This window comes from Carassius carassius, chromosome 12, assembly GCF_963082965.1.
Source record: "Carassius carassius chromosome 12, fCarCar2.1, whole genome shotgun sequence".
In the NCBI taxonomy this organism is placed as follows: domain Eukaryota; kingdom Metazoa; phylum Chordata; class Actinopteri; order Cypriniformes; family Cyprinidae; genus Carassius; species Carassius carassius.
The window spans coordinates 17,606,685-17,629,810 of record NC_081766.1 but is presented as its reverse complement, the minus strand read 5'-3'; the positions used below and the strand labels follow the sequence as shown (position 1 = coordinate 17,629,810).

Here is a 23,126-nt window from a genome sequence, read left to right as displayed (position 1 = left end):
AGAGTGCTTGGTTTTTATTATAACAGTATATGATGTGGTAACTTAAAGCAGCACAATAATTTCCATATACACACAAGACAACAGACTAGATGCAGAGTGACTTTATTTCATTAAAGTGAGAGAACACAATAGTCTACACAGAGAAAGGCAAGCAAAGAAAGATGATTTCAGAAGATTTCCAGGAGACTTCATTCTTCATCAAACCCTTTCTGTGAGAGAAAATGTTTACAAGGGAAAAAGGTAGGCTCCATTAGTTACTAAGAAAAGGTATTATAAAATATTTAATTATCTTTTAATAAGCCAACTACATTGATGACTTAACCAGTACTCAGAGATTTGTGCCCAATCAGAGGCTCTCTAGAATGAGATTGTCCCTTCCTGTAATAAATATCTACCACTGACTAGAAAAGTAGCAAATCATGGTGCTTGTCATATATATTGGCTATTAAAAGAGTGGGATATGTCCCATGCTCTTTATGAGCTTATTAACAATTTAACTAATGATTAATTAATTGTGTCCACTGTACCTTTGGCCCCACATCACGAGTCTTGGCACGTAGTTTGTTTACTTGAGTTTCAGCAATATCAGCCCTTTCCTCTGCTTCATCTAGTTCATGCTGCAGCTTACGAAATTTGCCAAGGTGCAGGTTTGCCTGTTCTTCCTATTACAGGAGGCAATCATGACACATAAGACATCCATAAACTTTGGAAAACACCACCCACAGCAACTACCTCTGAATTTCAAGAGCACTTACAGCTTCCTCTGCAACTCTTTTGTAAGATTTGACTTTTAGTTGCAGCTTGTCGACCAAATCTTGAAGACGGGCTATGTTTTTGCGGTCCTCTTCAGTCTAGGTTCATAAAACTAAAGATTAATTTGGTGTACATCATTTATTCTGATCTTTATTAGACATATACACTCGCTCATGCAGTCTAAATAATCAAATCCCACCTGATACGTAAATTCCTTGATGCGGCGTTCATATTTACGGATTCCTTTAATAGTTTCACTGCTTTTCTTCTGTTCAGCTTCCACTTCACATTCCAGCTCTCTTACCTAGGAGCGATACAGTAGAAGTGCATTAGTCATAGTTTTATTTATGTTGCCTTAATTGAGCAAGAAGTGGACTCTATAAGTATCTCACCCTAGCCTCCAGTTTCTGGACTTGTTTCTTCCCTCCCTTCATAGCAATTTGTTCTGCTTCATCCAGGCGGTGCTGCAGGTCCTTAATGGTCTGCTCCATATTCTTCTTCATACGCTCCAAGTGAGCACTTGTGTCCTGCTCCTTCTTCAGCTCCTCAGCCATCATGGCAGCATCAGTGATGGCCTTCTTGGCTTTTTCTTCAGCATTCCTGCATTCTTGCACTGCCTCTTCCACCTCACTCTGAAGCTGGGATAAGTCAGTCTCCAGCTTCTTCTTCTGGTTAATGAGACTGGTGTTCTATATATGAAATTTTGTAAATTCATGTTACAGTGACCGTTTATCATATAACCTTACAACAAATATCCATAAAGACTTTTAATGAATTACCTGAGAATGCAGAAGCTGTACTCTCTCAGAGACATCCAGCAGCTCTTGCTCAGAAAGTTTGCGTCCTCGCTCCGTTTGTTCCAGAACAGCCCTAAGCTCCTCCAGTTCAGCCTGAAGCAAGGTATTACGTCTCTCCACAATGGCAGTGTTCTCCTTCAGATCATCATTAGCTCGAAGAGAGTCATCCAGCTGAAGCTGGGCGTCCTACAAAAATTTCCACATAATTGAAGTCAGGTTTTTATATATATATATATATATAGAGAGAGAGAGAGAGAGAGAGAGAGAGAGAGAGAGAGAGAGAGACATGAAGTGAATTCTGAAATAGTAAAACATTTGTTTTACCTTTAGATGGGCCTGAACAGACTTAAGTTGTTTTTGAGCCTCAGCTGCCTGTCTGTTAGCCTGACTCAGCTGGATCTCCATTTCATTTAGATCTCCTTCCATCTTCTTCTTTATCCTGAGAGCTTCATTCCTGCTACGAGTTTCAGAGTCCAAAGCACTTTGCAAGGTGTCTATGGTCCTCTGTAGGTTTCTCTTTGATTGCTCCATTTCCTCATCTTTCTCAGTCAGTTTACGCTCAATGTCAGCCTTTATTTGGTTAAATTCTAGCTGGGCTCTCAGGATTTTACCCTCCTCATGCTCCAGAGAGCCCTGTAATAAACAGGATAAGCTTAAACGTCATTATTGCACTTCATTTCATATCATTTTTGTGGCCACCCTCCTACCTCAGCCTCTTCCAGAGCAGATTGTATCTCAGACTTTTCTTGTTCCAGTTGCTTCCGAACCTTCTCCAACTCACGGATTGTCTTCCCACTCTCACCCAGCTGTTCAGTCAGGTCAGAGATCTCCTCTATAGGAGAAATAATATTACCATTTGGACATTACCATACATAATTGTAATTTTGTGCAAGTATATACAAAATAGCAATGAAGAAACCTTGCAGAATCTTGTTCTCTCTCTTTACGGTCTCCAAGTGATCCAGAGATTCCTCATAGGAGTTCTTCAGCTTGAACAGTTCTGTGCTTAAAGACCTGGTTTCCTTCTGAGAGCTCTCCAATTCACACTGAGACTCCTCATACTTCTGCTTCCATTCAGACAGGACCTGAAAAGAACATTTTGTTAAATTAGATTTTTATAATGGATTTTTTTTTTTTTTTTATAAGTATGTACAAACGTTTGACTGGTATAATATAGGTGTTTCTGAATTATCTTTCTCTCTCTACACAGAAGAATTAATTCATAATTGAATTCTCATGAATTCAAAATAATTTAGTCTTGTCTAAATGTTGTCTTAATCTCTTGTTTAAATACTACCTTGTCAAAGTTTCTTTGTTTCTTGTCTAAAGATGCAGCAGCAGTGTTGGCTCTCTCCACATCCACCATCAAATCCTCAATTTCATTTTGAAGTCTGTGTTTAGTCTTTTCAAGGGAAGAGCATTTAGCATTTACTGCCTCCACAGCCTCCTCAGCCTCCTGCAAACGCTGAACCAGTTTCTTCCTGCATGGAAGTAATTAAAAGAACAGACTATTGAAAATTGGCAGATAAAATGAGCTGAGCCTCCACTTCTTTGTATAGATCGACATATGTAGTATGGGGCAGTCAATGCTGGGTTTTTTTGTGTGGGTCCCAATATTCAGTACGTTCATGTCCATAGAGATATAATGGTTTCATATCTTACTTGGCTTCCTCCAGCTCCTCAGTCCTCTGGATGGCATCAGTTTCGTACTTTGTTCTCCACTGAGCCACCTCAGAATTAGCTTTGGACATGCCTCGCTGTAGCTCTGCTTTGGCTTCCTGCTCCTCCTCAAACTGCTCTCTGAGCAGATCTGTGTCATGCCGAGATGACTGCAGTGCATGTGCGAGAGCATTCTTCGCCTGGAAAAGATTTGTTTGATTACTTTGTTATAAGATTACAAAGTACAAGTACAAGCAGTAGTAGAAATACTGTATAGAAGATGTGGACAAGTATATGTTACCTTCATTTCCTCATCTAACTGCCTTTTCAGGTCTTCCAGTTGTTGACTAAAAGAGTTCTTACCCCTTGTCAGCTGAGAAATTAATGATTCCTTTTCTTCTAACTGTCTTGAATATTCATCTAATGTATTGAAAGAAAACAGTTGTTATCATACAATGGTCACCTTTTTATAGTTACAAAAATAATTCTTCACTTACTATTTTCTGCCTGAAGCTTTGCCTTCTGGGTTGTAAAGTCATTGAGGGACCTTTGGTTTTCCTCACACCTGTTTCGGAATTCATTGAGTTGATCTTCCAGAGTTCTGGTAACTTTCTCCATGTTGGTCTATTTAGATAAATTGCATTAGTATAGACATAAGACAAAGGGTTGGTTTTTGTTTTTTTTGTTTTTTTTTAACAATTAAAGACTCTTATGCCAATGACACAGGCTGAATGAAATCTTGCAGTCTCCCCCCCACCCCCCCCCCCCCACCCCCAAAAAGGAAAAGAAACCTTGTTTTTTCACCTTGGACTTGACAATATGCTCCATGCTGGAGACCACATCATCCAGTTCGAGTCGGAGTTCACTTTTCTCCTTTTCCAGTTTTTGTTTGACTCTCTGCAGATTGTCAATTTGCTCTCCCAAATCTGCCACACTGTCAGATTGTTTCTTCCTCAGTGTGGCAGCAGTGGCCTCGTGCTGCAGAGTGGCCTCTTCAAGGTCTCTGCGAAGCTTCTGAAACTCTGCCTCTCTTTTCTTGTTCATCTCAATCTGAACAACTGTAGCTCCTCCAGCCTCCTCCAGTCTCTCACTGATCTCCTCCAGCTCTCTGGCTAAATCTGCTCTCTGTTTCTCCACCTTGGCTCTGGCAGCTCTTTCTGCCTCGAGCTCTTCCTCCAGCTCCTCAACTCGAGCCTAGCACAAAGCAGAAGTTGAGTTGTTTTTTTTTGTTTGTTTTTTAAATGCATAGGGAATTGATCAACAGAACAGATAATTATATGGTTATATAAAGTACCTGCAGCTCCTTGAGTTTCTTTTGTAGTTGGATAATTATGTTTTGGTCATCCTCAAGTTTACTGTTGAGCTGACAGATTTCAAAGTCTTTTCTAAAAAATTAAATTAATGCCTTTAATTCATTAGGATGTTAAAAATTTTTAAAACAACAATAATATATTAATAAAGTAGTTGGTCTTACTTCTTCAGTTGTTCTTCTAGATGCTGTCTGTCATTCTCTAGGTCCATTATGCTCTCTTGGGCTAACTTCAGATCTCCTTCAAGTTTCCTCTTGGCTCTTTCTAGATCCATTCGGATTTTCTTTTCTTGCTCTAGAGATCCCTCAAGCTAACAGATTAAGAGAAAAAAAATTATAAATATATATCTTAATCTGCTGAAACAAATATATAAAATAATACAACCCGAATTCCGGAAAAGTTGGGACGTTTTTTAAATTTGAATAAAATGAAAACTAAAAGACTTTCAAATCACATGAGCCAATATTTTATTCACAATAGAACATAGATAACATAGCAAATGTTTAAACTGAGAAAGTTTACAATTTTATACTACAGGTCTCAAAATAGTTGGGACAGGGTATGTTTACCATGGTGTAGCATCTCCTTTTCTTTTCAAAACAGTTTGAAGACGTCTGGGCATTGAGGCTATGAGTTGCTGGAGTTTTGCTGTTGGAATTTGGTCCCATTCTTGCCTTATATAGATTTCCAGCTGCTGAAGAGTTCGTGGTCGTCTTTGACGTATTTTTCGTTTAATGATGCGCCAAATGTTCTCTATAGGTGAAAGATCTGGACTGCAGGCAGGCCAGGTTAGCACCCGGACTCTTCTACGACGAAGCCATGCTGTTGTTATAGCTGCAGTATGTGGTTTTGCATTGTCCTGCTGAAATAAACAAGGCCTTCCCTGAAATAGACGTTGTTTGGAGGGAAGCATATGTTGCTCTAAAACCTTTATATACCTTTCAGCATTCACAGAGCCTTCCAAAACATGCAAGCTGCCCATACCGTATGCACTTATGCACCCCCATACCATCAGAGATGCTGGCTTTTGAACTGAACGCTGATAACATGCTGGAAGGTCTCCTGCCTCTTTAGCCCGGAGGACACGGCGTCCGTGATTTCCAACAAGAATGTCAAATTTGGACTCGTCTGACCTTAAAACACTATTCTACTTTGAAATAGTCCATTTTAAATGAGCCTTGGCCCACAGGACACGACGGCGCTTCTGGACCATGTTCACATATGGCTTCCTTTTTGCATGATAGAGCTTTAGTTGGCATCTGCTGATGGCACGGCGGATTGTGTTTACTGACAGTGGTTTCTGAAAGTATTCCTGGGCCCATTTAGTAATGTCATTGACACAATCATGCCGATGAGTGATGCAGTGTCGTCTGAGAGCCCGAAGACCACGGGCATCCAATAAAGGTCTCCGGCCTTGTCCCTTACGCACAGAGATTTCTCCAGTTTCTCTGAATCTTTTGATGATGTTATGCACTGTAGATGATGAGATTTGCAAAGCCTTTGCAATTTGACGTTGAGGAACATTGTTTTTAAAGTTTTCCACAATTTTTTTACGCAGTCTTTCACAGATTGGAGAGCCTCTGCCCATCTTTACTTCTGAGAGACTCTGCTTCTCTAAGACAAAGCTTTTATAGCTAATCATGTTACAGACCTGATATCAATTAACTTAATTAATCACTAGATGTTCTCCCAGCTGAATCTTTTCAAAACTGCTTGCTTTTTTAGCCATTTGTTGCCCCCGTGCCAACTTTTTTGAGACCTGTAGCAGGCATTAAATTTTAAATGAGCTAATTAAGTGGATAAAAGTGTAAAATTTCTCAGTTTAAACATTTGCTACGTTATCTATGTTCTATTGTGACTAAAATATTGGCTCATGTGATTTGAAATTCCTTTAGTTTTCATTTTATTAAAATTTAAAAAACGTCCCAACTTTTCTGGAATTCGGGTTGTACTTAATCATAACAACAATAATTACTCACGTCATCCACTTGCTGCTCCAACTTTCCTTTTGCCTTGGTGAGGGTGTTGACTTTGTCCTCCTCACTTTGCAGGTCATCCAGTGTCTGCTGGTGAGCTTCCTGCAAGGCCTTTTTCTCTTTTGTTAGTTTGGCAATGATATCATCTAAAGCTGCCATTTCCTCTACCAGGTTCTTCACCTGTGTATATGAAACTAACATTAGTTAAATGTTTAATGGAAGATGTACATTCCTTTTCACAGTTAATTACTGTTTGTATTCAACCTTGTTCTCGGTAGCATGCTTCTCTTTCTCCACTTTAGCCAGAGTCAGCTCCAGATCATCAATATCTTTCTTCAGCTCAGAGCACTCATCCTCCAGCTTCCTCTTCTTAGCTGTCAGCTCTGCGTTCATTTCCTCCTCATCCTCAAGTCGCTCTGTGAGCTCTTTGTTTTTAGCCTCCATCTGAATCTTATTTTTGATCAGACCTTCGCACCTCTCTTCAGCATCACAGAGATTGTCTTGTTCCTGTTTGCATTGAAAATATTTGAAAGATTCATGCATACTATACATATTACTGTTTATTCCAATCCTTTATTTATGAAATTATACAAAGCATACCGCCTGCACTTGCAGTTGGAGATCATTCTTTTCTTGAAGAAAAGTAACCATTTTTTCCTCAAGTTCTTTTCTACGAGCTTCAGACTTTGCATAAGCTTCCTTGAGCTTCAAGAACTCATCTTTCATATTGGCCATTTCCTTTTCTGCTTCAGCAGATCTCAATAATGGTTTAATTTTAAAGAAGAGTTTCATCCAGGGCCAATTCTTGACACTCATGAATGCACGTACATTCCACTGAATCACAAGCAAGGCATCCCTTTTTTATTTGTAGAAAATGCATAAAAAATACAATCAAACACCATTTCAAATTCAACAGGACATAGAAATTGCTAGTTTAAGCAAAGTAATGTATGGGATAATTGTTTACCTGCGTTCTACTATCTTTTGGTATTCAAACCTTGAAAGAAGACCTCGAGACCTAGCTTGAATTCCAGTGATTATTTTTGATAGACGCTCATCTCTCATCTCCTCCAATTGGCCAAGAAGACCAGCCTTGAAAAATACCTAAAATAATAACAGACATTATGTTCACAAGCTTTTTATTTTACAACATTTCACATACTTTCAGAAGGTGGCGTTGCAAGACTTACCTTAGTGTGTCCAAACCTGTACTGCTGGTCATCTATCTCAAGAGAACTCAGCAGTTTCTCTGCTCCTTTCTTGCTGTCTATGAACTGTCCCTCAGGGATAGCTGCAGGGTTTAAGATCCGATATCTGCAGAATCACAGAATGAAGTATTTAAAAATTAAACAAGTTTTGCAGTAACTTCTGTTCTTTCTTTCTTTCTTTCTTTGTCTGTTGGTACCTCTGTTTAAAATCTCCATACAGGATTCTATTGGGAAAGCCTTTTCTGCAAATCCTGATGCCCTCCAGTACACCGTTACAGCGCAGTTGATGCATAACCAAAGGGTTCTCCATCGCACCAGGAGTCTTTGTCTCATTGGGGATGATGCACCGGACGAAATGAGGATGAGTTGATCTCAGGGTTGTCATTAGCTTGTTGAGATTCTCCTGTAAGCAAATACTTATTAGCACATTTGACAAGGAAAGAACAAATAGTTTTTATGTACTGGCAGCCTTTGATATACCCTGTGAAGTGCAGACACTGTCTGGAATGATGACCCTTTCTTTTTCTTTTCTTTTTTCACACTTGTACCATCAGCCATGACTGGAAAAAATATAAATCAAAGGTTTGAGTTTTGTAAATTAGGAGTTATTCATAAAGGTTTAATGACTGAGCTAAAATGCCACAAGAGTTCCTTGACACAGTATGGATACTATTGCTTTTTAGCTTGATTTTGACATATCACATGACCTCACATTACTTTAAATTAGATTGTAATTCAAATTGATAGTGTCATTTTTTGAAAAGACATTACAAACACACCTGAATCTGTACTTGCATAGTTGGCAAATAGAATAGACAACAACTTCATTGAGGATTTCTGGTACAGTCCAACCACAGTTTCATTCAGTGGGTCCTTATTCTTCACCAGCCAGTTGTTGATGTTGTAGTCCACTATACCAGCGTAGTGAGCCAGGGCAAAGTGAGACTCTGGCTTGCCCTTCACAAGCCTGGGTTTCTGGAAGTTGGCTGATTTCCCAAGGTGATTATCATAAAGCTTTTCTTTAAATGATGCATCACTGGCTTTAGGAAACATGCACTCCTCTTCAAGGATGGACATGATGCCCATAGGCTGAAGGAATCAGGAATATGGAGGAATGGTGAAGTCAAAGAAACACATATATAATTTAATTGAAATGCTTGTTGTAAAACTTCTCGTAGTAATTGTTGCTTACTCACTTTCTCAATGAGATCAATGCAGGCCTGCAAATCCATACCGAAGTCAATAAACACCCATTCGATCCCTTCTTTCTTGTACTCTTCTTGTTCCAGCACAAACATGTGGTGGTTGAAAAACTGTTGCAGTTTTTCATTGGTAAAGTTGATGCAGAGTTGTTCAAATGTGTTGAACTGTAAATTAATTTGTAAAAGCATCAGTTTTATGTATGTCAAATACAGATACTTGAAATCCTGAGGTGTAATTTATTGTGTGTTAAGCTGAACATTCAATTCTCACTTCAAAGATCTCAAAGCCAGCAATGTCCAGCACTCCAATAAAGTATTGTCGAGGCTGCTTTGTCTCTAGAGACTGATTGATTCTCACCACCATCCAGAGGAACATTCTCTCATACACTGCTTTTGATAAGGCACCAATAGAAAAGTTTACCTGAAAGAATCAATGCATAAAAGTTTTGTTTGATTGATTTTTCAGTCTCTCATTGTTGTCAGCATAAATTATGAAAAATTACCTGCTGGACATTTTGGCCCTTGGTGACCCACTCATTTCCAACTTTGACCCTTGGATGACATAGACCCTTGATGAGGTCAGCAGAATTCAGACCCATTAGATATGCTGATTTGTCAGCATCTGTAAATCAAGATTCCTTACATAAAGCATGACTTAAATACAGCTATTCACAAAGATGATGACATTTGAATTTGCTGTATTTTGCTGTAAGCTTTCATTCTTTACCTTCAGTTCCATTAGCTTCTGCTTGTTCCTCTCGCTGCTTCTGCTTGAACTTCATGTTGCCGTAGTGCATAATGGCTCCAGTCAGCTTGTACACAGAGTTCTTTTCATCTTGTGTGAAGCCCAATACATCAAAGGCATTCTGTGAAAGTAGAAAACTTAAGGCTTAATTATCTTAAAACAAGATATTACTATTATGGGGCCAAAGAACATCATGGTTTTAAACCAAATTTAATAACAAGATACTCACATCAGTTGCCAATAACTCCTCAGTGTCATCAATGGAAGGAACTGTAGTCTCTCCCTGAGAGATGAATGCGTAGTCATAGGGGTTTGCTGTCACTAGTAACATCTCTTTTTATACAGTTTCAGTAGAAGTGAGAGAGTAAAAGATTACAAGTCTTATCTATGTTATGAATTTATTGAGTATCTGAGGTTGCTTAATTTGCTCACCAAGGAGCTCAGGTTTTTTGTTGGATAAGATTTGATAGAAGATGTGATAGTCTCTCTCAGCCTTTAACTGAAAGGTCACACGAGACTTCTCCAGAAGATCTATACAAATAGAAAGAATGTCGTTTTATAATTTACAAGTATTACATATTAATCTATAATTTACTTTTTTACTTATTAAATCATAAGATTGTTTGTGAAAAGAGAGTGAAGACATACATGTTTCAATGTCAGCAGATGCCAGTTTCCGCCTTGAATCAAAGTGAATTCGAATAAATTTTCCCTATAAAAATATGTAGAAGAGCCATCTTGCACCATGTTGCATAAAATTGACGATGCTCTGCAATTTTGATTCAGTATGCATTCACTTACAAATCTGGAGGAGTTGTCATTTCTGATGGTCTTAGCATTACCAAAAGCCTCCAAGGCAGGGTTAGCCTGGATGATTTGATCCTCCAGGGTTCCCTAGATGAGAAGATGAAACCACAAAAGAAGGTCAAACATATTTAAAACAGTTTGCATTAAAAGCTTTGTCAACATTTTGTCAACAGATCTATAATTGTCCCTTCATTAAAGTGGAACCTTGTTCTGAACAGACACGTCCTTCTTTCCCCCACTTGCTGCAATGCTGGCAAAGTACTGAATGACTCTTTTAGTGTTGACAGTCTTTCCAGCTCCAGACTCTCCACTAAAGTGAAAAAAAAACAGTATTATCATGAGAAATGGATGACATGACCACAATGTCCGTATCCCAGCGTTCTGAATGATTACGTGTTCTGAATTTGCAGGGTGTAGAGGTCAGTTTTATTTTTCACAAATCCTAAGTGATATAGATAACAGAGTCCTCTTTCATATGGACAAGAGAAGCATAGACTGTGTAGAAATAGTAGCCATATAGGATACAGTGACAAGTAGATTTTTCTATTATCACTTTAATTCATTGCCAAAAGATTACGGTATCTCTACAAAGTTACTCATATAAACAGAAGTACAGAAGTCTTCTTTGTACACTAACAAATGTAGTATAATAGTGTTTTTGTATGCTCAGTGTTTTGTCACTTACGTGATAAGAATAGACTGGTTTTCTCTGTCTGTACAAAGACAGAATAACAAAAATATAGATTTTTGGTTTTGGTTTTATTTGTGCTAATTTCAAGATTTGTGTTTTTATCTTTTTTTTTTTAGTTTCACCTGACAGCATGAACTGGAAGGCATTATCAGAAATGGAATAGATATGCGGAGGAGCTTCACTCCTCTTCTTCCCTCTATAGGCTACAACCACTTCCTGATTGTACACCGGCAGCCACTTGTAAGGGTTGACAGTGACACAGAACAGCCCAGAGTAGGTCTGTATAACAGGAAAGTTAGTCGAATTTTCAAATAAATGTAAAGGTTTGGTGAGACTCCTGTATACTCACATAGATCATCCATGCTGCATAGCGTTCTTTGAGGTTATACAGCACAGCTGGTTCATGAAGGAAAGTCAGCATTGCCATGTCTTCAATTTTATCAAATTTGGGAGGATTCTGTTGCAGAACATCACTATCTTTGACGGTGACAGTCTGTACAAATAAAGGGAAAAGTATAAAGCAGGTTTTTCCAACTGAAAACCCCAAGAGAACTGGAAGAGGACTGTGAAATTGTGGTGGAAATATCAATAGCAAATTAAATAAAAAATGTATATTTTCAAAATACAATGTCTAAATTATGTAGTTGCTGATCAAACATTCAGAGAAGCTTTGGCATTTACTTTTTTTCACTAGTTCATAACAGATATATAATTGTGATATTTTTCCACTGACCTTCCCTCCTTGTGTCTCCACAGTGACTTTGTCACCGTCTCGACTTATGACAGTGGCTTTAACAAACTCCTCCACTGGATCTGACACAAAGCATTCCTTCTTTAAGTCGAAAAGTTTAGTCTGTGCCTCTAGACGCTCCCTATCAGACTTCCGCAAATAAGGGGCTGCGGCACCAAAAACTGCCATTACAGCATCACCCATAATGAACCTGCAATTGTAAAAAACAAGAACTTGTTAGAATGCAGTTTGTCTTTTTCAATCTTAACAAATGCAAGCTTGCATCACCAACATAAATTACCAATGTTATAGACAGACAGCAGATGCCAACGGAGGGAACAGGTGTTAGTGATTCCACCTAAAATAAAGAGAAAAATATACCCAGGAACTATCCAAGATGATACATATACATAAAAGCATAAAACATAAACAACAACATTAAAACATTACAGCAATAGCACAATACACATAGTTCTAAGAACGAACGTTCACACAAAAACCCACTAGGACCGATGGACAGTATGGTGAGATTCAGCTCAATAGCGCAGATGGGATTTATAAGCTCGATTGCCCTAACCCTATAAGGCCAAGGACAGGTGACCTGTGAGCCACCCCCTGGCATAAGCACATCAAACACACTAAAACAAGCCCATCTTTAGGTGCCCTGGCACTTAGAGGAGCACCATTGTGAGAGTTTGGGCGGATAGCCAGGAATGCTGAATATCTTTCGTGTGAGTCACAGGAATACATATTCTCCATCCCTGATTCTTTGGCCTTTGACCTATTACTCACTCATTTATTTATCTAGGCCCCTCGCTTATCTATAGCTTTCAGTGGTCCAGACCAGAACACTGTGTTTCAAAGGTGTGGGGGTCTGGCCTTTCCTCAGGACAGCGTGCACTATGCTGATACTGTGGTTAAATCAAGCCAAGTGCTTTAGTCCTTTAGTTTCCATCCCTCCCCTCTTGTGCCTAACTCTGTCAGCTAAATGGGTCCAACATCAACGTGGACACATCCAAGAGCACAGCAAACTATCCAAGGTCACATTTGCAGTGTAATGGAGCAAAAGCTATAATATGCCAAATTATGTAACATGTTATGGTACTACACAACAGGACTGTGCAAAAATTTTAATCTAAGAACTAAATTATTTTCATTATATGAGATGAAATACAAAGTGAATTGGCCACACAGGAAGTTAAATTAGAATGACATCTAATATCTTTTTTTGTGTTCTGCAGAGAAAAAAAGCCAGTCATGCAGATTTTGAACGAAAAGAGGGTGAGTAAATGATGACAGAATATACAGAGTCATAATCCTTCAAGACATTTATAATGTTACAAAAGATATCTATTTTTTTAAAGTGCTATTTTAAACTTTCTATTAAATCATAGAATCCTGAAAAAGAAATCAAGCAGTACAACTGTTTTCAACATAACAATAAAAATATTAAATGATACATGAGCAACAAATCAGCATTTTAAAATGATTTCTAAAGGATTATGTTACACTAAAAACTGGAGTAATGGCTGCTTAAAATTCAGCTTCGTTATCAAAGGAATGAATTATATATATTTTTAACTGTACTTCTGATCAAATATGATAAATGCCCTGGTGAGCATAAGAGACTTTAAAACAACAACCAAATCTTACTCCAAACTTTTTGTAATAATAAAGCAATGACCCAACTGACAAAATTCAGCATCCTAATGCCTTTGCTTTGTTTTGTACTGATACTGGAAAAGATTTGAATTTTAAAATAGAAAAGCCTCATCAGAGGGATATGGATGTGGGGATATCCTTTATGGATAAGGGATATCCAGGGATATGGTGGCAGGCCGGGTTGCTGATGATTCTTGTAAGCAGAGATTATCAGGAGATGTCACTATTGCAGCAGATTCCCAGCCAACTTGGTGTGTTCACCAGAGACACCTTTCAACACCTTTTCATGTTCCTGTCACTGCAGAGCAGAGGTAATGACGTTTATTATGGCTAAACTCTTGGATCAGTCACTTGTGATTATATTTTATATACAGATGTTACTAATATTGTACATCCTTCTGACTTGACTCTTAAGCAGGTAGTGTTTTAAAATTCAGCTTTAAACATTTAAAAAACGGAATAACAATTTTACGATAACATTTTACAATAAGTTTAAAGCATTTTAAAACCTTTATATTTTCTATAATTTATTTATATACTTGTTTGTTTAAATGTTATTAACGTTTTAGTATATGAAGAAATTAATAAGACCAAGATATTAAATATTATCACTATAGTCAAGTCACCTTTATTTGTATAGCACTTTATACAACACTGATTGTCTCGAAGCAGCTTAACAGTGTCAAACAGGAAAATAGTTTGTCGATAATGAAAGAGAACAATAGAAAAAAAATAGTTCATTGATGAAATATAGTAATTAATATATAGTAATTAATCAATTACTCATTATTAGCTAAATTAAATAAGTACATATTAACTATTTCATTAACTAATTTTAATCTATTCAACCTTAAGTTTTACTTAAACGAGATAGAAAAAAAGAGGCTTAACTATGTTTTCTTAAAAGGAGTCATAACATAAGCACATCCATCATTCTGGTTTCAACAAGAGACAGATAAAATTAGTCATTGAAAGGTTTCTGACAGCATTAAGCAGGGGATAACTAGGTGCTAGATGTAACATACATTTGGTGGCTAATAGCCATAGGAGTATTCTGCATTCTTCATTCCTGAGAGGTCTCACGGTCACGCTATTCCTTGAACAGCACACAGACACAATAGACTACTAATATATGACTGTCAAACAATCCTAATATTTATTTCCAAACAACAAGTAACAGGATAACAGGTTGTCATAACAAATGTTGACCCCCACATCGCACCGCCACTTAATAAACAGGATGTATGAGAGCACAAAGAGCAGAGCTCGAATAGTGTGAATGTCTCTTATTAGCACATTGCCAGAACTCTTAAAAAGATATACTTCAAGTAATGAAAAGTGGCATCTGAGGTCAACTTTTAGCAGAGAGGTAGGCACACCAAATATATACTCAATTTGTTGCTCTTTTAAACATATAAGCTACTAATATAGCTACATTACATATAGTTAGATATACTAATATAATAAAAGTGACCTTAGTGCAACCCAGTTTTATTTAGCTTTGATTCAGGATTGTCAATACTATTTTTAATGAACCAAATGAAAACATCTCTTTGATTGGATCCTTTCATCTCGCAAGTTTAGTATTTGAGACAATGCTTTTAAGAGCCTCGTGGCTTGATTGTATGATGCTTGGCATGATGCATGTCATTGCGTCTGTATCATCTCTATACTGGATGGATTTAGCAGTTAATTCAGTGGCGGGACGAAGCATATCCAGTCGTGCAGCTGCCCTGGATGTCAATCAAAGCTTTAGCAGAGGATTAATGATAAGTGCCAGAGGTGACTGTGCTCTTCAGTCAAGAGAACAGACAGCACATTTTATCTGGCTATCTTAAGTAACTATTAAAAGGTTAGACGCAGTTATGAAGCAAAATGGCCTCCAGTCATCCAGTTAATGATATAAGCCTGGAGATTTGCAACATAAATAGTGATCTACTGTGAAGCATTTACTATGAAAACAGGCCAGTTAGAACTATTATTGTAATGATGCAAATGTTGTCTGTGTATTGATTCTAAAAGGTTCACAGTTCAAGAGTATTCCTCAAAGGTAATGGAGGTCAAATACATTTTTAATGTGTTTATAATCGGTAATTTATGCATTAAGCATTATAATGTTGATTAGTTGTTTCATACTGTAGAGCTGGAGAATGTTTTAAAGGTAGGCTACTATTGTGTAGCTATTTAAAAACATGAAGTCAGATGATAAACCGCAGACATGCTGTGCATTCTCTGAGAATGACACTGTGACTCCAGTCATTCCCAAGAGCCCATTTTAAGAGTCCCTGCACACCTGGGGGGTATTCCTATAGGAATTATTATGTGTTCATGGCATTTCTAGCATTAAAACAGTCTGAAAATAATAATAATAATAAAAAATCAGTTTACACAGTGAAATGATTATGTTTAAGACTTATTGTTCTAGTTCACTGACCTTTTGGTTTATATGTCTTGGTGTAACCCAAAAGAAATAAGGCATGCAGTTAAATGCTGAAAGTAAATTAATTTGATAAATTATCCTATTGAAACAAAAATATCCTGTTGTTCCTCATGTGCAAGCATGAAATGTCTGGATGAATATATTTACTGTTCTTGTCAGATCTTACAGATGAAGAATACAAGCACACACGTAGATGCAAATGGATTTATATGGTGAAATGTATTATATGGAACAGGGAGTAGTAGGCTATCACATTTGTATTGTTATAAACAACAACAACAAAATTAAAAATCACAGAAGACGAGCATCCATATGTTAAAAAAAAACACCTACTTGAAAGAAATTCTGCTTTTATAAAGTGCAATTTTACAAATTGAACAGGATCCCCATGAAACCTCAATTCAAGAACCAGGGGGCGTCACTGGATAAGATATTAGTTCAAACCCATTTGAAGCACCCCCTTCTGGTAAACATCCGTACCAACTGAACACAAGCTGTATAATGGGTAGCCATGACTCAGTGAGCACAGATTCACTGTAGTAAATCTGTCTTACAAAAAAGTGTGTGTGTGTGTGTGTGTGTGTGTGTGTGTGTGTGTGTGTGTGTGTGTGTGTGTGTGTGTGTGTGTGTGTGTGTGTGTGTGTGTGTGTGTGTGGCAAAAATCTGGGTGTTATATTAGACAGCAACTTGTCTTTTGAAAAAAATATTACCCATTTTACAAAAACTGCATTCTTCCATCTTAGAACATTGCCAAGCTACGAAACATGTTACCTGTTTCTGATGCAGAAAAGCTAGTTCATGCATTCATGACCTCTAGACTGGACTATTGTAATGCACTTCTAGGTGGTTGTCCTGCATCATCAATAAACAAGTTACAGGTAGTCCAAAATGCAGCAGCTAGAGTCCTTACCAGGTCAAGAAAATATGATCATATTACCCCTATTTTACAGTCTCTGCACTGGCTACCTATTAAGATCCGTATCAGTTACAAATTATCATTACTTACCTATAAGGCCCTAAATGGTTTAGCTCCTGCGTACCTAACTAGCCTTCTACCACGCTACAACCCATCACGCACCCTAAGGTCACAAAACGCTGGACTTTTGGTAGTTCTGAGGATAGCAAAGTTGACTAAAGGAGGTAGAGCTTTTTCACATTTGGCTCCCAAACTCTGAAATAGCTTTCCTGATAATGTTCGGGGTTCAGACACACTCTCTCTGTTTAAATCTAGATTAAAAACGCATCTCTTTCGCCAAGCATTCGAATAATGTATTTCTTAAATTGTGACTGCAGTTGTATCTGATCAAATGCGCATTCTTATTCTTTAGCTTGGGTTAAACTAATTAATTTTACTTTGTTGGAACAGCCGCTATGCTAATGATGTCTCTATTTATTTCTGTTTTTCCATGGGATTTACATCCTGTGGTGACTAGGATTTACACAAGCTCCAGTCGGATCCAGAACACCTGAGAAGAGATGATGCTGACCCTCAGAGGACCCCAGATGATGCTAATCCCTGAAACAACAAACAGAACTAACGAATATAGCTACAAGTGTGATTGCATCATATAATAATTGCTGTTAATAATGTTCATCGTCTGGCTGACTACGTCTTGTATTAATTTTTCTGAAAAATCCTGTCATACGCACACAAACTGACAGTCACCACTTATAAGCTACTACTAAATATTGTAGAAATGTCATTTTCTGTAAAGTTGCTTTGTAATGATTTGTATTGTAAAAAGCGCTATACAAATAAACTTGAATTTAATTTAATTGTGTGTGTGTGTGTAGCTTGTGAGAGACAAATGTCCTCACTTATGTATTGAAATACTAGTGAGGCCATTTTAGTGGTCCTCACTATTTAAAATGTCTTATAAACATGACAAAATATATGTTTTTATTTAAATATAGTGTTTGGTACATGTTTCTGTGATTGGTAGGTTTAAGGGTCGGGTTTGGGATAGAAAGTATAATTAACCTGATATAAAATCAATGGAAGTCTACACAATGTCTCGCTAATATACTGAAACTGAAAAAAATGATAAACACTGATATTCTAGCCAAGAATGTTTTAATAATCCTACAGATATCATTAACCTACATAATGATATCAAGTGATCATCAGGTTGAAGTTTTGTAGTTAATGCATTATTAAATGGGTCAGATTTCTTCAGAAACATGTTCATAATTGCATATGGACATAAAACTGCATATATTTACATCATAATTGTGTGAGCTTTGACTAACTACAGATTTAGTCTGGGTAGCGTAATTTTACCAGGAATGAAATCAAGACTTCAGAGACATCTTTAGAAATGACTTTCAGTAACCATCTATCCCTCACAAGTAAAATGTAAAGATGGCGTCTAACCTGACTATAGGCCTCTGGGTTGCTTTTCCTTTTAATACAATGTTCCACATTCTCCATCTAAACATCAACTAAAAATAATATATGATAACATTAACCCCTTTAACTGAGGAGTTATAGATGTGTCTTGCCTTTTAGAACTAGAACAATAGGACATGGATATGTTTATTTACATGAATACTTCACCACGTACACATTACATGCTCATAGAACATATAACAAAGGCACTATATTTATCTAAATATGGAGCTAATTAAAGACAGCAGGGAGAGAGACCTGATGGGTGTTTGAAAAGATAATGTAGTTGGTGCAGACAGCGGAGACCATAGAGGGACTCGGTTATTGATAGACAGGCAGCACCAACAGCTGAATCTAAGAATGGAGAAAGCAGCAGAGAGGAAAACAAAAGATACAGTACAAAGGTTAGGCTAAATATGGCTGTTATTATGGCCCCAGTAACAGTACACAGCCTTTTGTGACATATCTACAGCAGTGAACCACTGACATTTTAAGAAAACTACTTTCTGCTCATTCACTGAAAAGAGAACCCAAATGTGTTATAATCGAGAGGTTTAAGAGTAAATGAAATTCATATTAGCTGTTGTGAACATTCATGCACATTTGTCATTTTTGTCCAGTTTTTTTTTTTTGAGCGGCAATCATTTGGTCAATCAGTTGCGAGGCAAGGTGTTTTCACACATAACTGTCTAAATAGAGTGCCGAAGTTATGATGTCACTTTGTAGGCCAAAACGTGGACGTGAGTTAGCATTTTAGCACTTCTGGTTCCCTCGCCCTAAAGTCTATGGGTTTTTTGAATGGGTTTTTGCTAAATCGCCTGAAATAAGGTCTGTGGTTAACAAAGCCTCTAAATATTTTCACGTTTTGATCTATAACATAAAACACACCAGTTTTAACCTGCTTGTGATTTTTTTTACTTTATTGTGTCTTAAAAACGGTGGTTACTAACAAGTTGCATGAAGACAACAACATTTTTTTTTCTGTTCTTTGGGGGTGGGGAGTGAGTGGGCAATGTGAAAGATGCAATAGACCCTATGTTAGAACAGTGGTGCTGTTTGAGAAATTAAAGAGACCCACGGAAACAAAGAACATGGAAACCAGGAATGAACAGGATTTTCTTTCTCTTGGATGCAGGGGCGGATCTAGAAAAATATTGATGGGGTGGCGACAAGGGGGCAGGAATTTTTGAGGGGTGGCAACATATGGCAGACGCACATATACTGAATTTAGCCACAGTTTGATGATAAATAGTATATGTACACACTACAAAAGGGAACAGGCTGCCATTTACAAACTTAATCTAATGCAATCAATGTCTTACATTTGAAACTGTTCATATAAGGAATAAGTGACCATACAATGTGATCTCACTTAATAGGAGATAGAAGTGTGATAGAAGTAAGGGGCATTATCACAGGAAAGGCATTAAGGTTAAGACACAGGTAATGAGTGGCAGATGTGTGAGAGGGGAAGTAAACTGTTTAGCTGACAATAATAATTAATAAATAAACATTACAGGCACAAATACAAATGTGGTGTTATTGTTTTGGCAAATTTAAATTAAAACATAGGGGAGAACCGGGGCGAAAGTAACGCGGGACGAAAGTAACAAAGCGATTTTCTCAGAGCCTATTACTGCATTTGCATTCCCAGCTATGACGGTATATTCAGCATTCAATCCTTGATGGAGATGAGAAATATCACGTGATTTCCTCATCATTTCCCGCAGTTAGGTCGGTAAAACTGTTTTCAAGTACAAAAAGTAAATTATTGAAGCAGTAATTTTTTTTAATTAGTTGTGTTGTTTTTTTTGTTTCATGTGTCACAGTAATGATCAATCTACAGGTTATTTAGTGCTTTAACACATCCTAAAGTTTGCATTATCAAAGTTTTTTAGTATAAAAGTAAATCAGGTTTAAATGCCAGGAGTTCCTGTCGGGACGAAAGTAACAGTTGTTACTTTTGTCCCGCTACAGTGACAAGAAGTATTTATTTTGTTCCGGTACATGCTATTCTGTGAATTTTTGTCTCTTGCATCATTTATTAAAATGTTTATGTCATATTATACCAAAAGAATATGTCTGAGTGAGGGTCAGAAAGACAAACAGTGGTCTGGTTTTATCCAGATGTTTATGAGAGAGCGTTTCTGGACATAGAGGAACATCTGGGCAGCTCCCACCTCGCATTTACCTTAGTTATATTTAGGTTTTAGCCATACCTTAGCTTTTACACCTCCAGCTATGAATTTGCAGTGTGTCCAGATGTTTTAATGCACATTTTGAATTTATGCATAAAAACAACTGGATGGAAACATGAATAGGCCTACTGTTACATTATGTTTAGAATTTATATTATGCCAATGTAATTTAATTATTATATTGTTCATTCTGTTGAAAAATATTTGATGAAACTTAAATTTAAAATAAAAATATAAACCTTGAAACCTTGTGTGATATTCCTTTAAAATAACGTTTTAGTAGATCTTTTTTTAAGTATATTTTACTGTGCAATTTCTTACATAATTTCTTTAAAGTTAGACCGAACTTTTATTTCGGTGGGTTGTAGACATTTGTAGTGGTGGGTTGTAGACAGCGTTTCTGTGTTTTTAATAAAATATTATTAGCAATTAGGCCTACTTGAAGTATAGTATACTCTACTGTGCAATAGTAGACTACTATATTTCTGTTAAAATTTATCTTATACCGAAATTTTATTTTGACAGGTTGTCGCAAAGACATTGCAGTTTCTGTCTGTGTATACAATAGGAATGAATGACGATAGTTTTATCAAATTAAATGGTGAAATCCTCTCATATCGTGCTGGCGTGCACATGTGTAGCCTACATCATGTGTCACTTGGAGAATAGTGAAGAGGTGAAAACACCACGCGTGCTTCAGTGTGTGTGTGTGTGTGTAGTAGAGCACACATTGAGCGCTCATTCCCAGAGACGCGTGGAACAACACCTTAAATATTCACAGACACTAGTCCATATTGAGATTTGATTAAATGTACAACCCTAATTTTGATTTATTCATTCAAAAATGGCCCCATACTATGGAGGTAAATCAGTAGCTAAACTTGAGAGGTTGAAGATCTGAATGTGAGAACTTGTCATATTAATATTTGTATTTGTAAGTTAAAATTTACACTCACAGCTCTGATGTGAAGAGTTGAATCTTTCAATTTGCACACACAGACAATGATCAAAACACCCGTGTTTTGAATTGGAAGTTGTAGATTAATAGTTACAAATGTGTAGAATTACATTCACACAAAGAAAATGACATATACACATGTTTACGACATATTTACTTTTGCACTTTACTTCAGTTTCGCTGCACAACGTCAAGTCGGCACTTACAACCTCTCAGATCTGGAAGTACAAGTTCAAATCCTAGCGCTCTGACTTTTGCTACTCTTTTTGCGGTATTCTGTTGCAAAACTCACTTGTGCACTTGTATATGCAGATGTGAGAGAGCAGAGCTGGGGGCGGGGCTTTGGTGCGAATGAAGACATTTTATTGGTCGATGCCCGACCAATGAACAACGCCAATTGTTTTCACTGAATATCCTTAGCTTTGACAGGATTTTAAGACATTGCATTCATTTTGCCATTCAGTTATTATCTAGTAGACAAATAATGCAACATATTTTATATGTATATCCCACTGCATATAGCAGAGTAAACTCGCTGTACCAAAGCATGCTTTGATCTCACCGCCACGCGGTCACGTGGTTCATGGAGCTATCAATAGTACTAAACAAAATGTTTTGTCAATATGCTTGAAATGTATTAATTGGGACAGACAGCAGTTTTATTATATTTGCAGCGATTTCTAGTAATTTGTAACACAAAAAGTGCATTGATTATGCATGGATAACTGCGGTGACTGGTGACTAATGACTATATGCGTTATAATAGCAATTTATACTGGAAAATGGAACAGCATTATGTTCTCATACTCCTCCTTGGCAGTTAAATGTGACTAAACAATTAAGTGTAACTTTTAACCAATAAAATAACTGTACTGAATGTTAACTCAGTCATGTTTAGTTAATTTGAAGAGATCATGGTACTAAATAATATGCGCAATAATTATGATTCATGAATGACCATTTGAAATATATCATTTTCTAATATGGTTATTATTTAAACTACAATAACTGTAGTATTTAGGTTTAAATTCCAGTGCAAAGAGGCACGCTTTAAATTAGAGGCATTTGGTGGCCAGAAAGATAATATTCATATGCAATTCCATTGCTTAAACACTAGATGGCCTTGTTGATGTTTAATAAATACATGTATTTAGCTCTACTAGTTGCTCAAAACAGTATTTCAGGTCATAAGTGCTTATTTTTTAGGTTTTGCTGTTTAATGTACATTTAGACACTCGATTTTATAAAAAAATAATAATAATAATAATGTTGCATTTAAAAAGGTTCATTACTGACAAGGAAATTAGGAATTTAACCCAATGAAGATGTTAAAATTATTTTTACAAAACATAAAAATAATAAAAACAGCATTATATTGCAACTGTGGTAGAGTGATATGCAGTGGGATATACATATAAAATATGTTGCATTATTTGTCTACAAAATAATACCTGAATGGCAAAATGAATGCAGTGTCTTAAAATCCTGTCAAAGCTAAGGATATTCAGTGAAAACAATTGGCGTTGTTCATTGGTCGGGCATCGACCAATAAAATGTTCTCATTCGCACCAAAGCCCCGCCCCCAGCTCTGCTCTCTCACA

At 37.0% G+C, this 23,126-nt stretch overlaps 1 protein-coding gene across 1 annotated transcript in view; it reads right to left on the bottom strand.

The window, feature by feature from the left end:
• Nucleotides 1-12,397, bottom strand: part of LOC132155432 (uncharacterized) — a 28,233-nt gene extending 15,836 nt beyond the window's left edge. The window contains 38 exon segments of the mRNA XM_059564275.1: nt 191-209; nt 528-662; nt 756-851; nt 953-1,057; nt 1,146-1,442; nt 1,533-1,736; nt 1,875-2,183; nt 2,258-2,382; nt 2,470-2,635; nt 2,848-3,031; nt 3,213-3,409; nt 3,511-3,629; nt 3,707-3,833; nt 4,014-4,403; nt 4,504-4,594; nt 4,684-4,829; nt 6,499-6,675; nt 6,760-7,002; nt 7,096-7,351; nt 7,463-7,599; nt 7,686-7,809; nt 7,901-8,106; nt 8,184-8,263; nt 8,483-8,792; nt 8,900-9,070; nt 9,177-9,326; nt 9,409-9,527; nt 9,633-9,771; nt 9,880-9,983; nt 10,083-10,181; nt 10,299-10,362; nt 10,452-10,544; nt 10,662-10,767; nt 11,143-11,170; nt 11,271-11,427; nt 11,498-11,641; nt 11,882-12,089; nt 12,180-12,397. Coding sequence (XP_059420258.1) covers nt 191-209; nt 528-662; nt 756-851; nt 953-1,057; nt 1,146-1,442; nt 1,533-1,736; nt 1,875-2,183; nt 2,258-2,382; nt 2,470-2,635; nt 2,848-3,031; nt 3,213-3,409; nt 3,511-3,629; nt 3,707-3,833; nt 4,014-4,403; nt 4,504-4,594; nt 4,684-4,829; nt 6,499-6,675; nt 6,760-7,002; nt 7,096-7,351; nt 7,463-7,599; nt 7,686-7,809; nt 7,901-8,106; nt 8,184-8,263; nt 8,483-8,792; nt 8,900-9,070; nt 9,177-9,326; nt 9,409-9,527; nt 9,633-9,771; nt 9,880-9,983; nt 10,083-10,181; nt 10,299-10,362; nt 10,452-10,544; nt 10,662-10,767; nt 11,143-11,170; nt 11,271-11,427; nt 11,498-11,641; nt 11,882-12,082 — 5,818 coding nt within the window. The 5' untranslated portion in view covers nt 12,083-12,089; nt 12,180-12,397.
• Nucleotides 12,398-23,126: the final 10,729 nt, after the last annotated feature.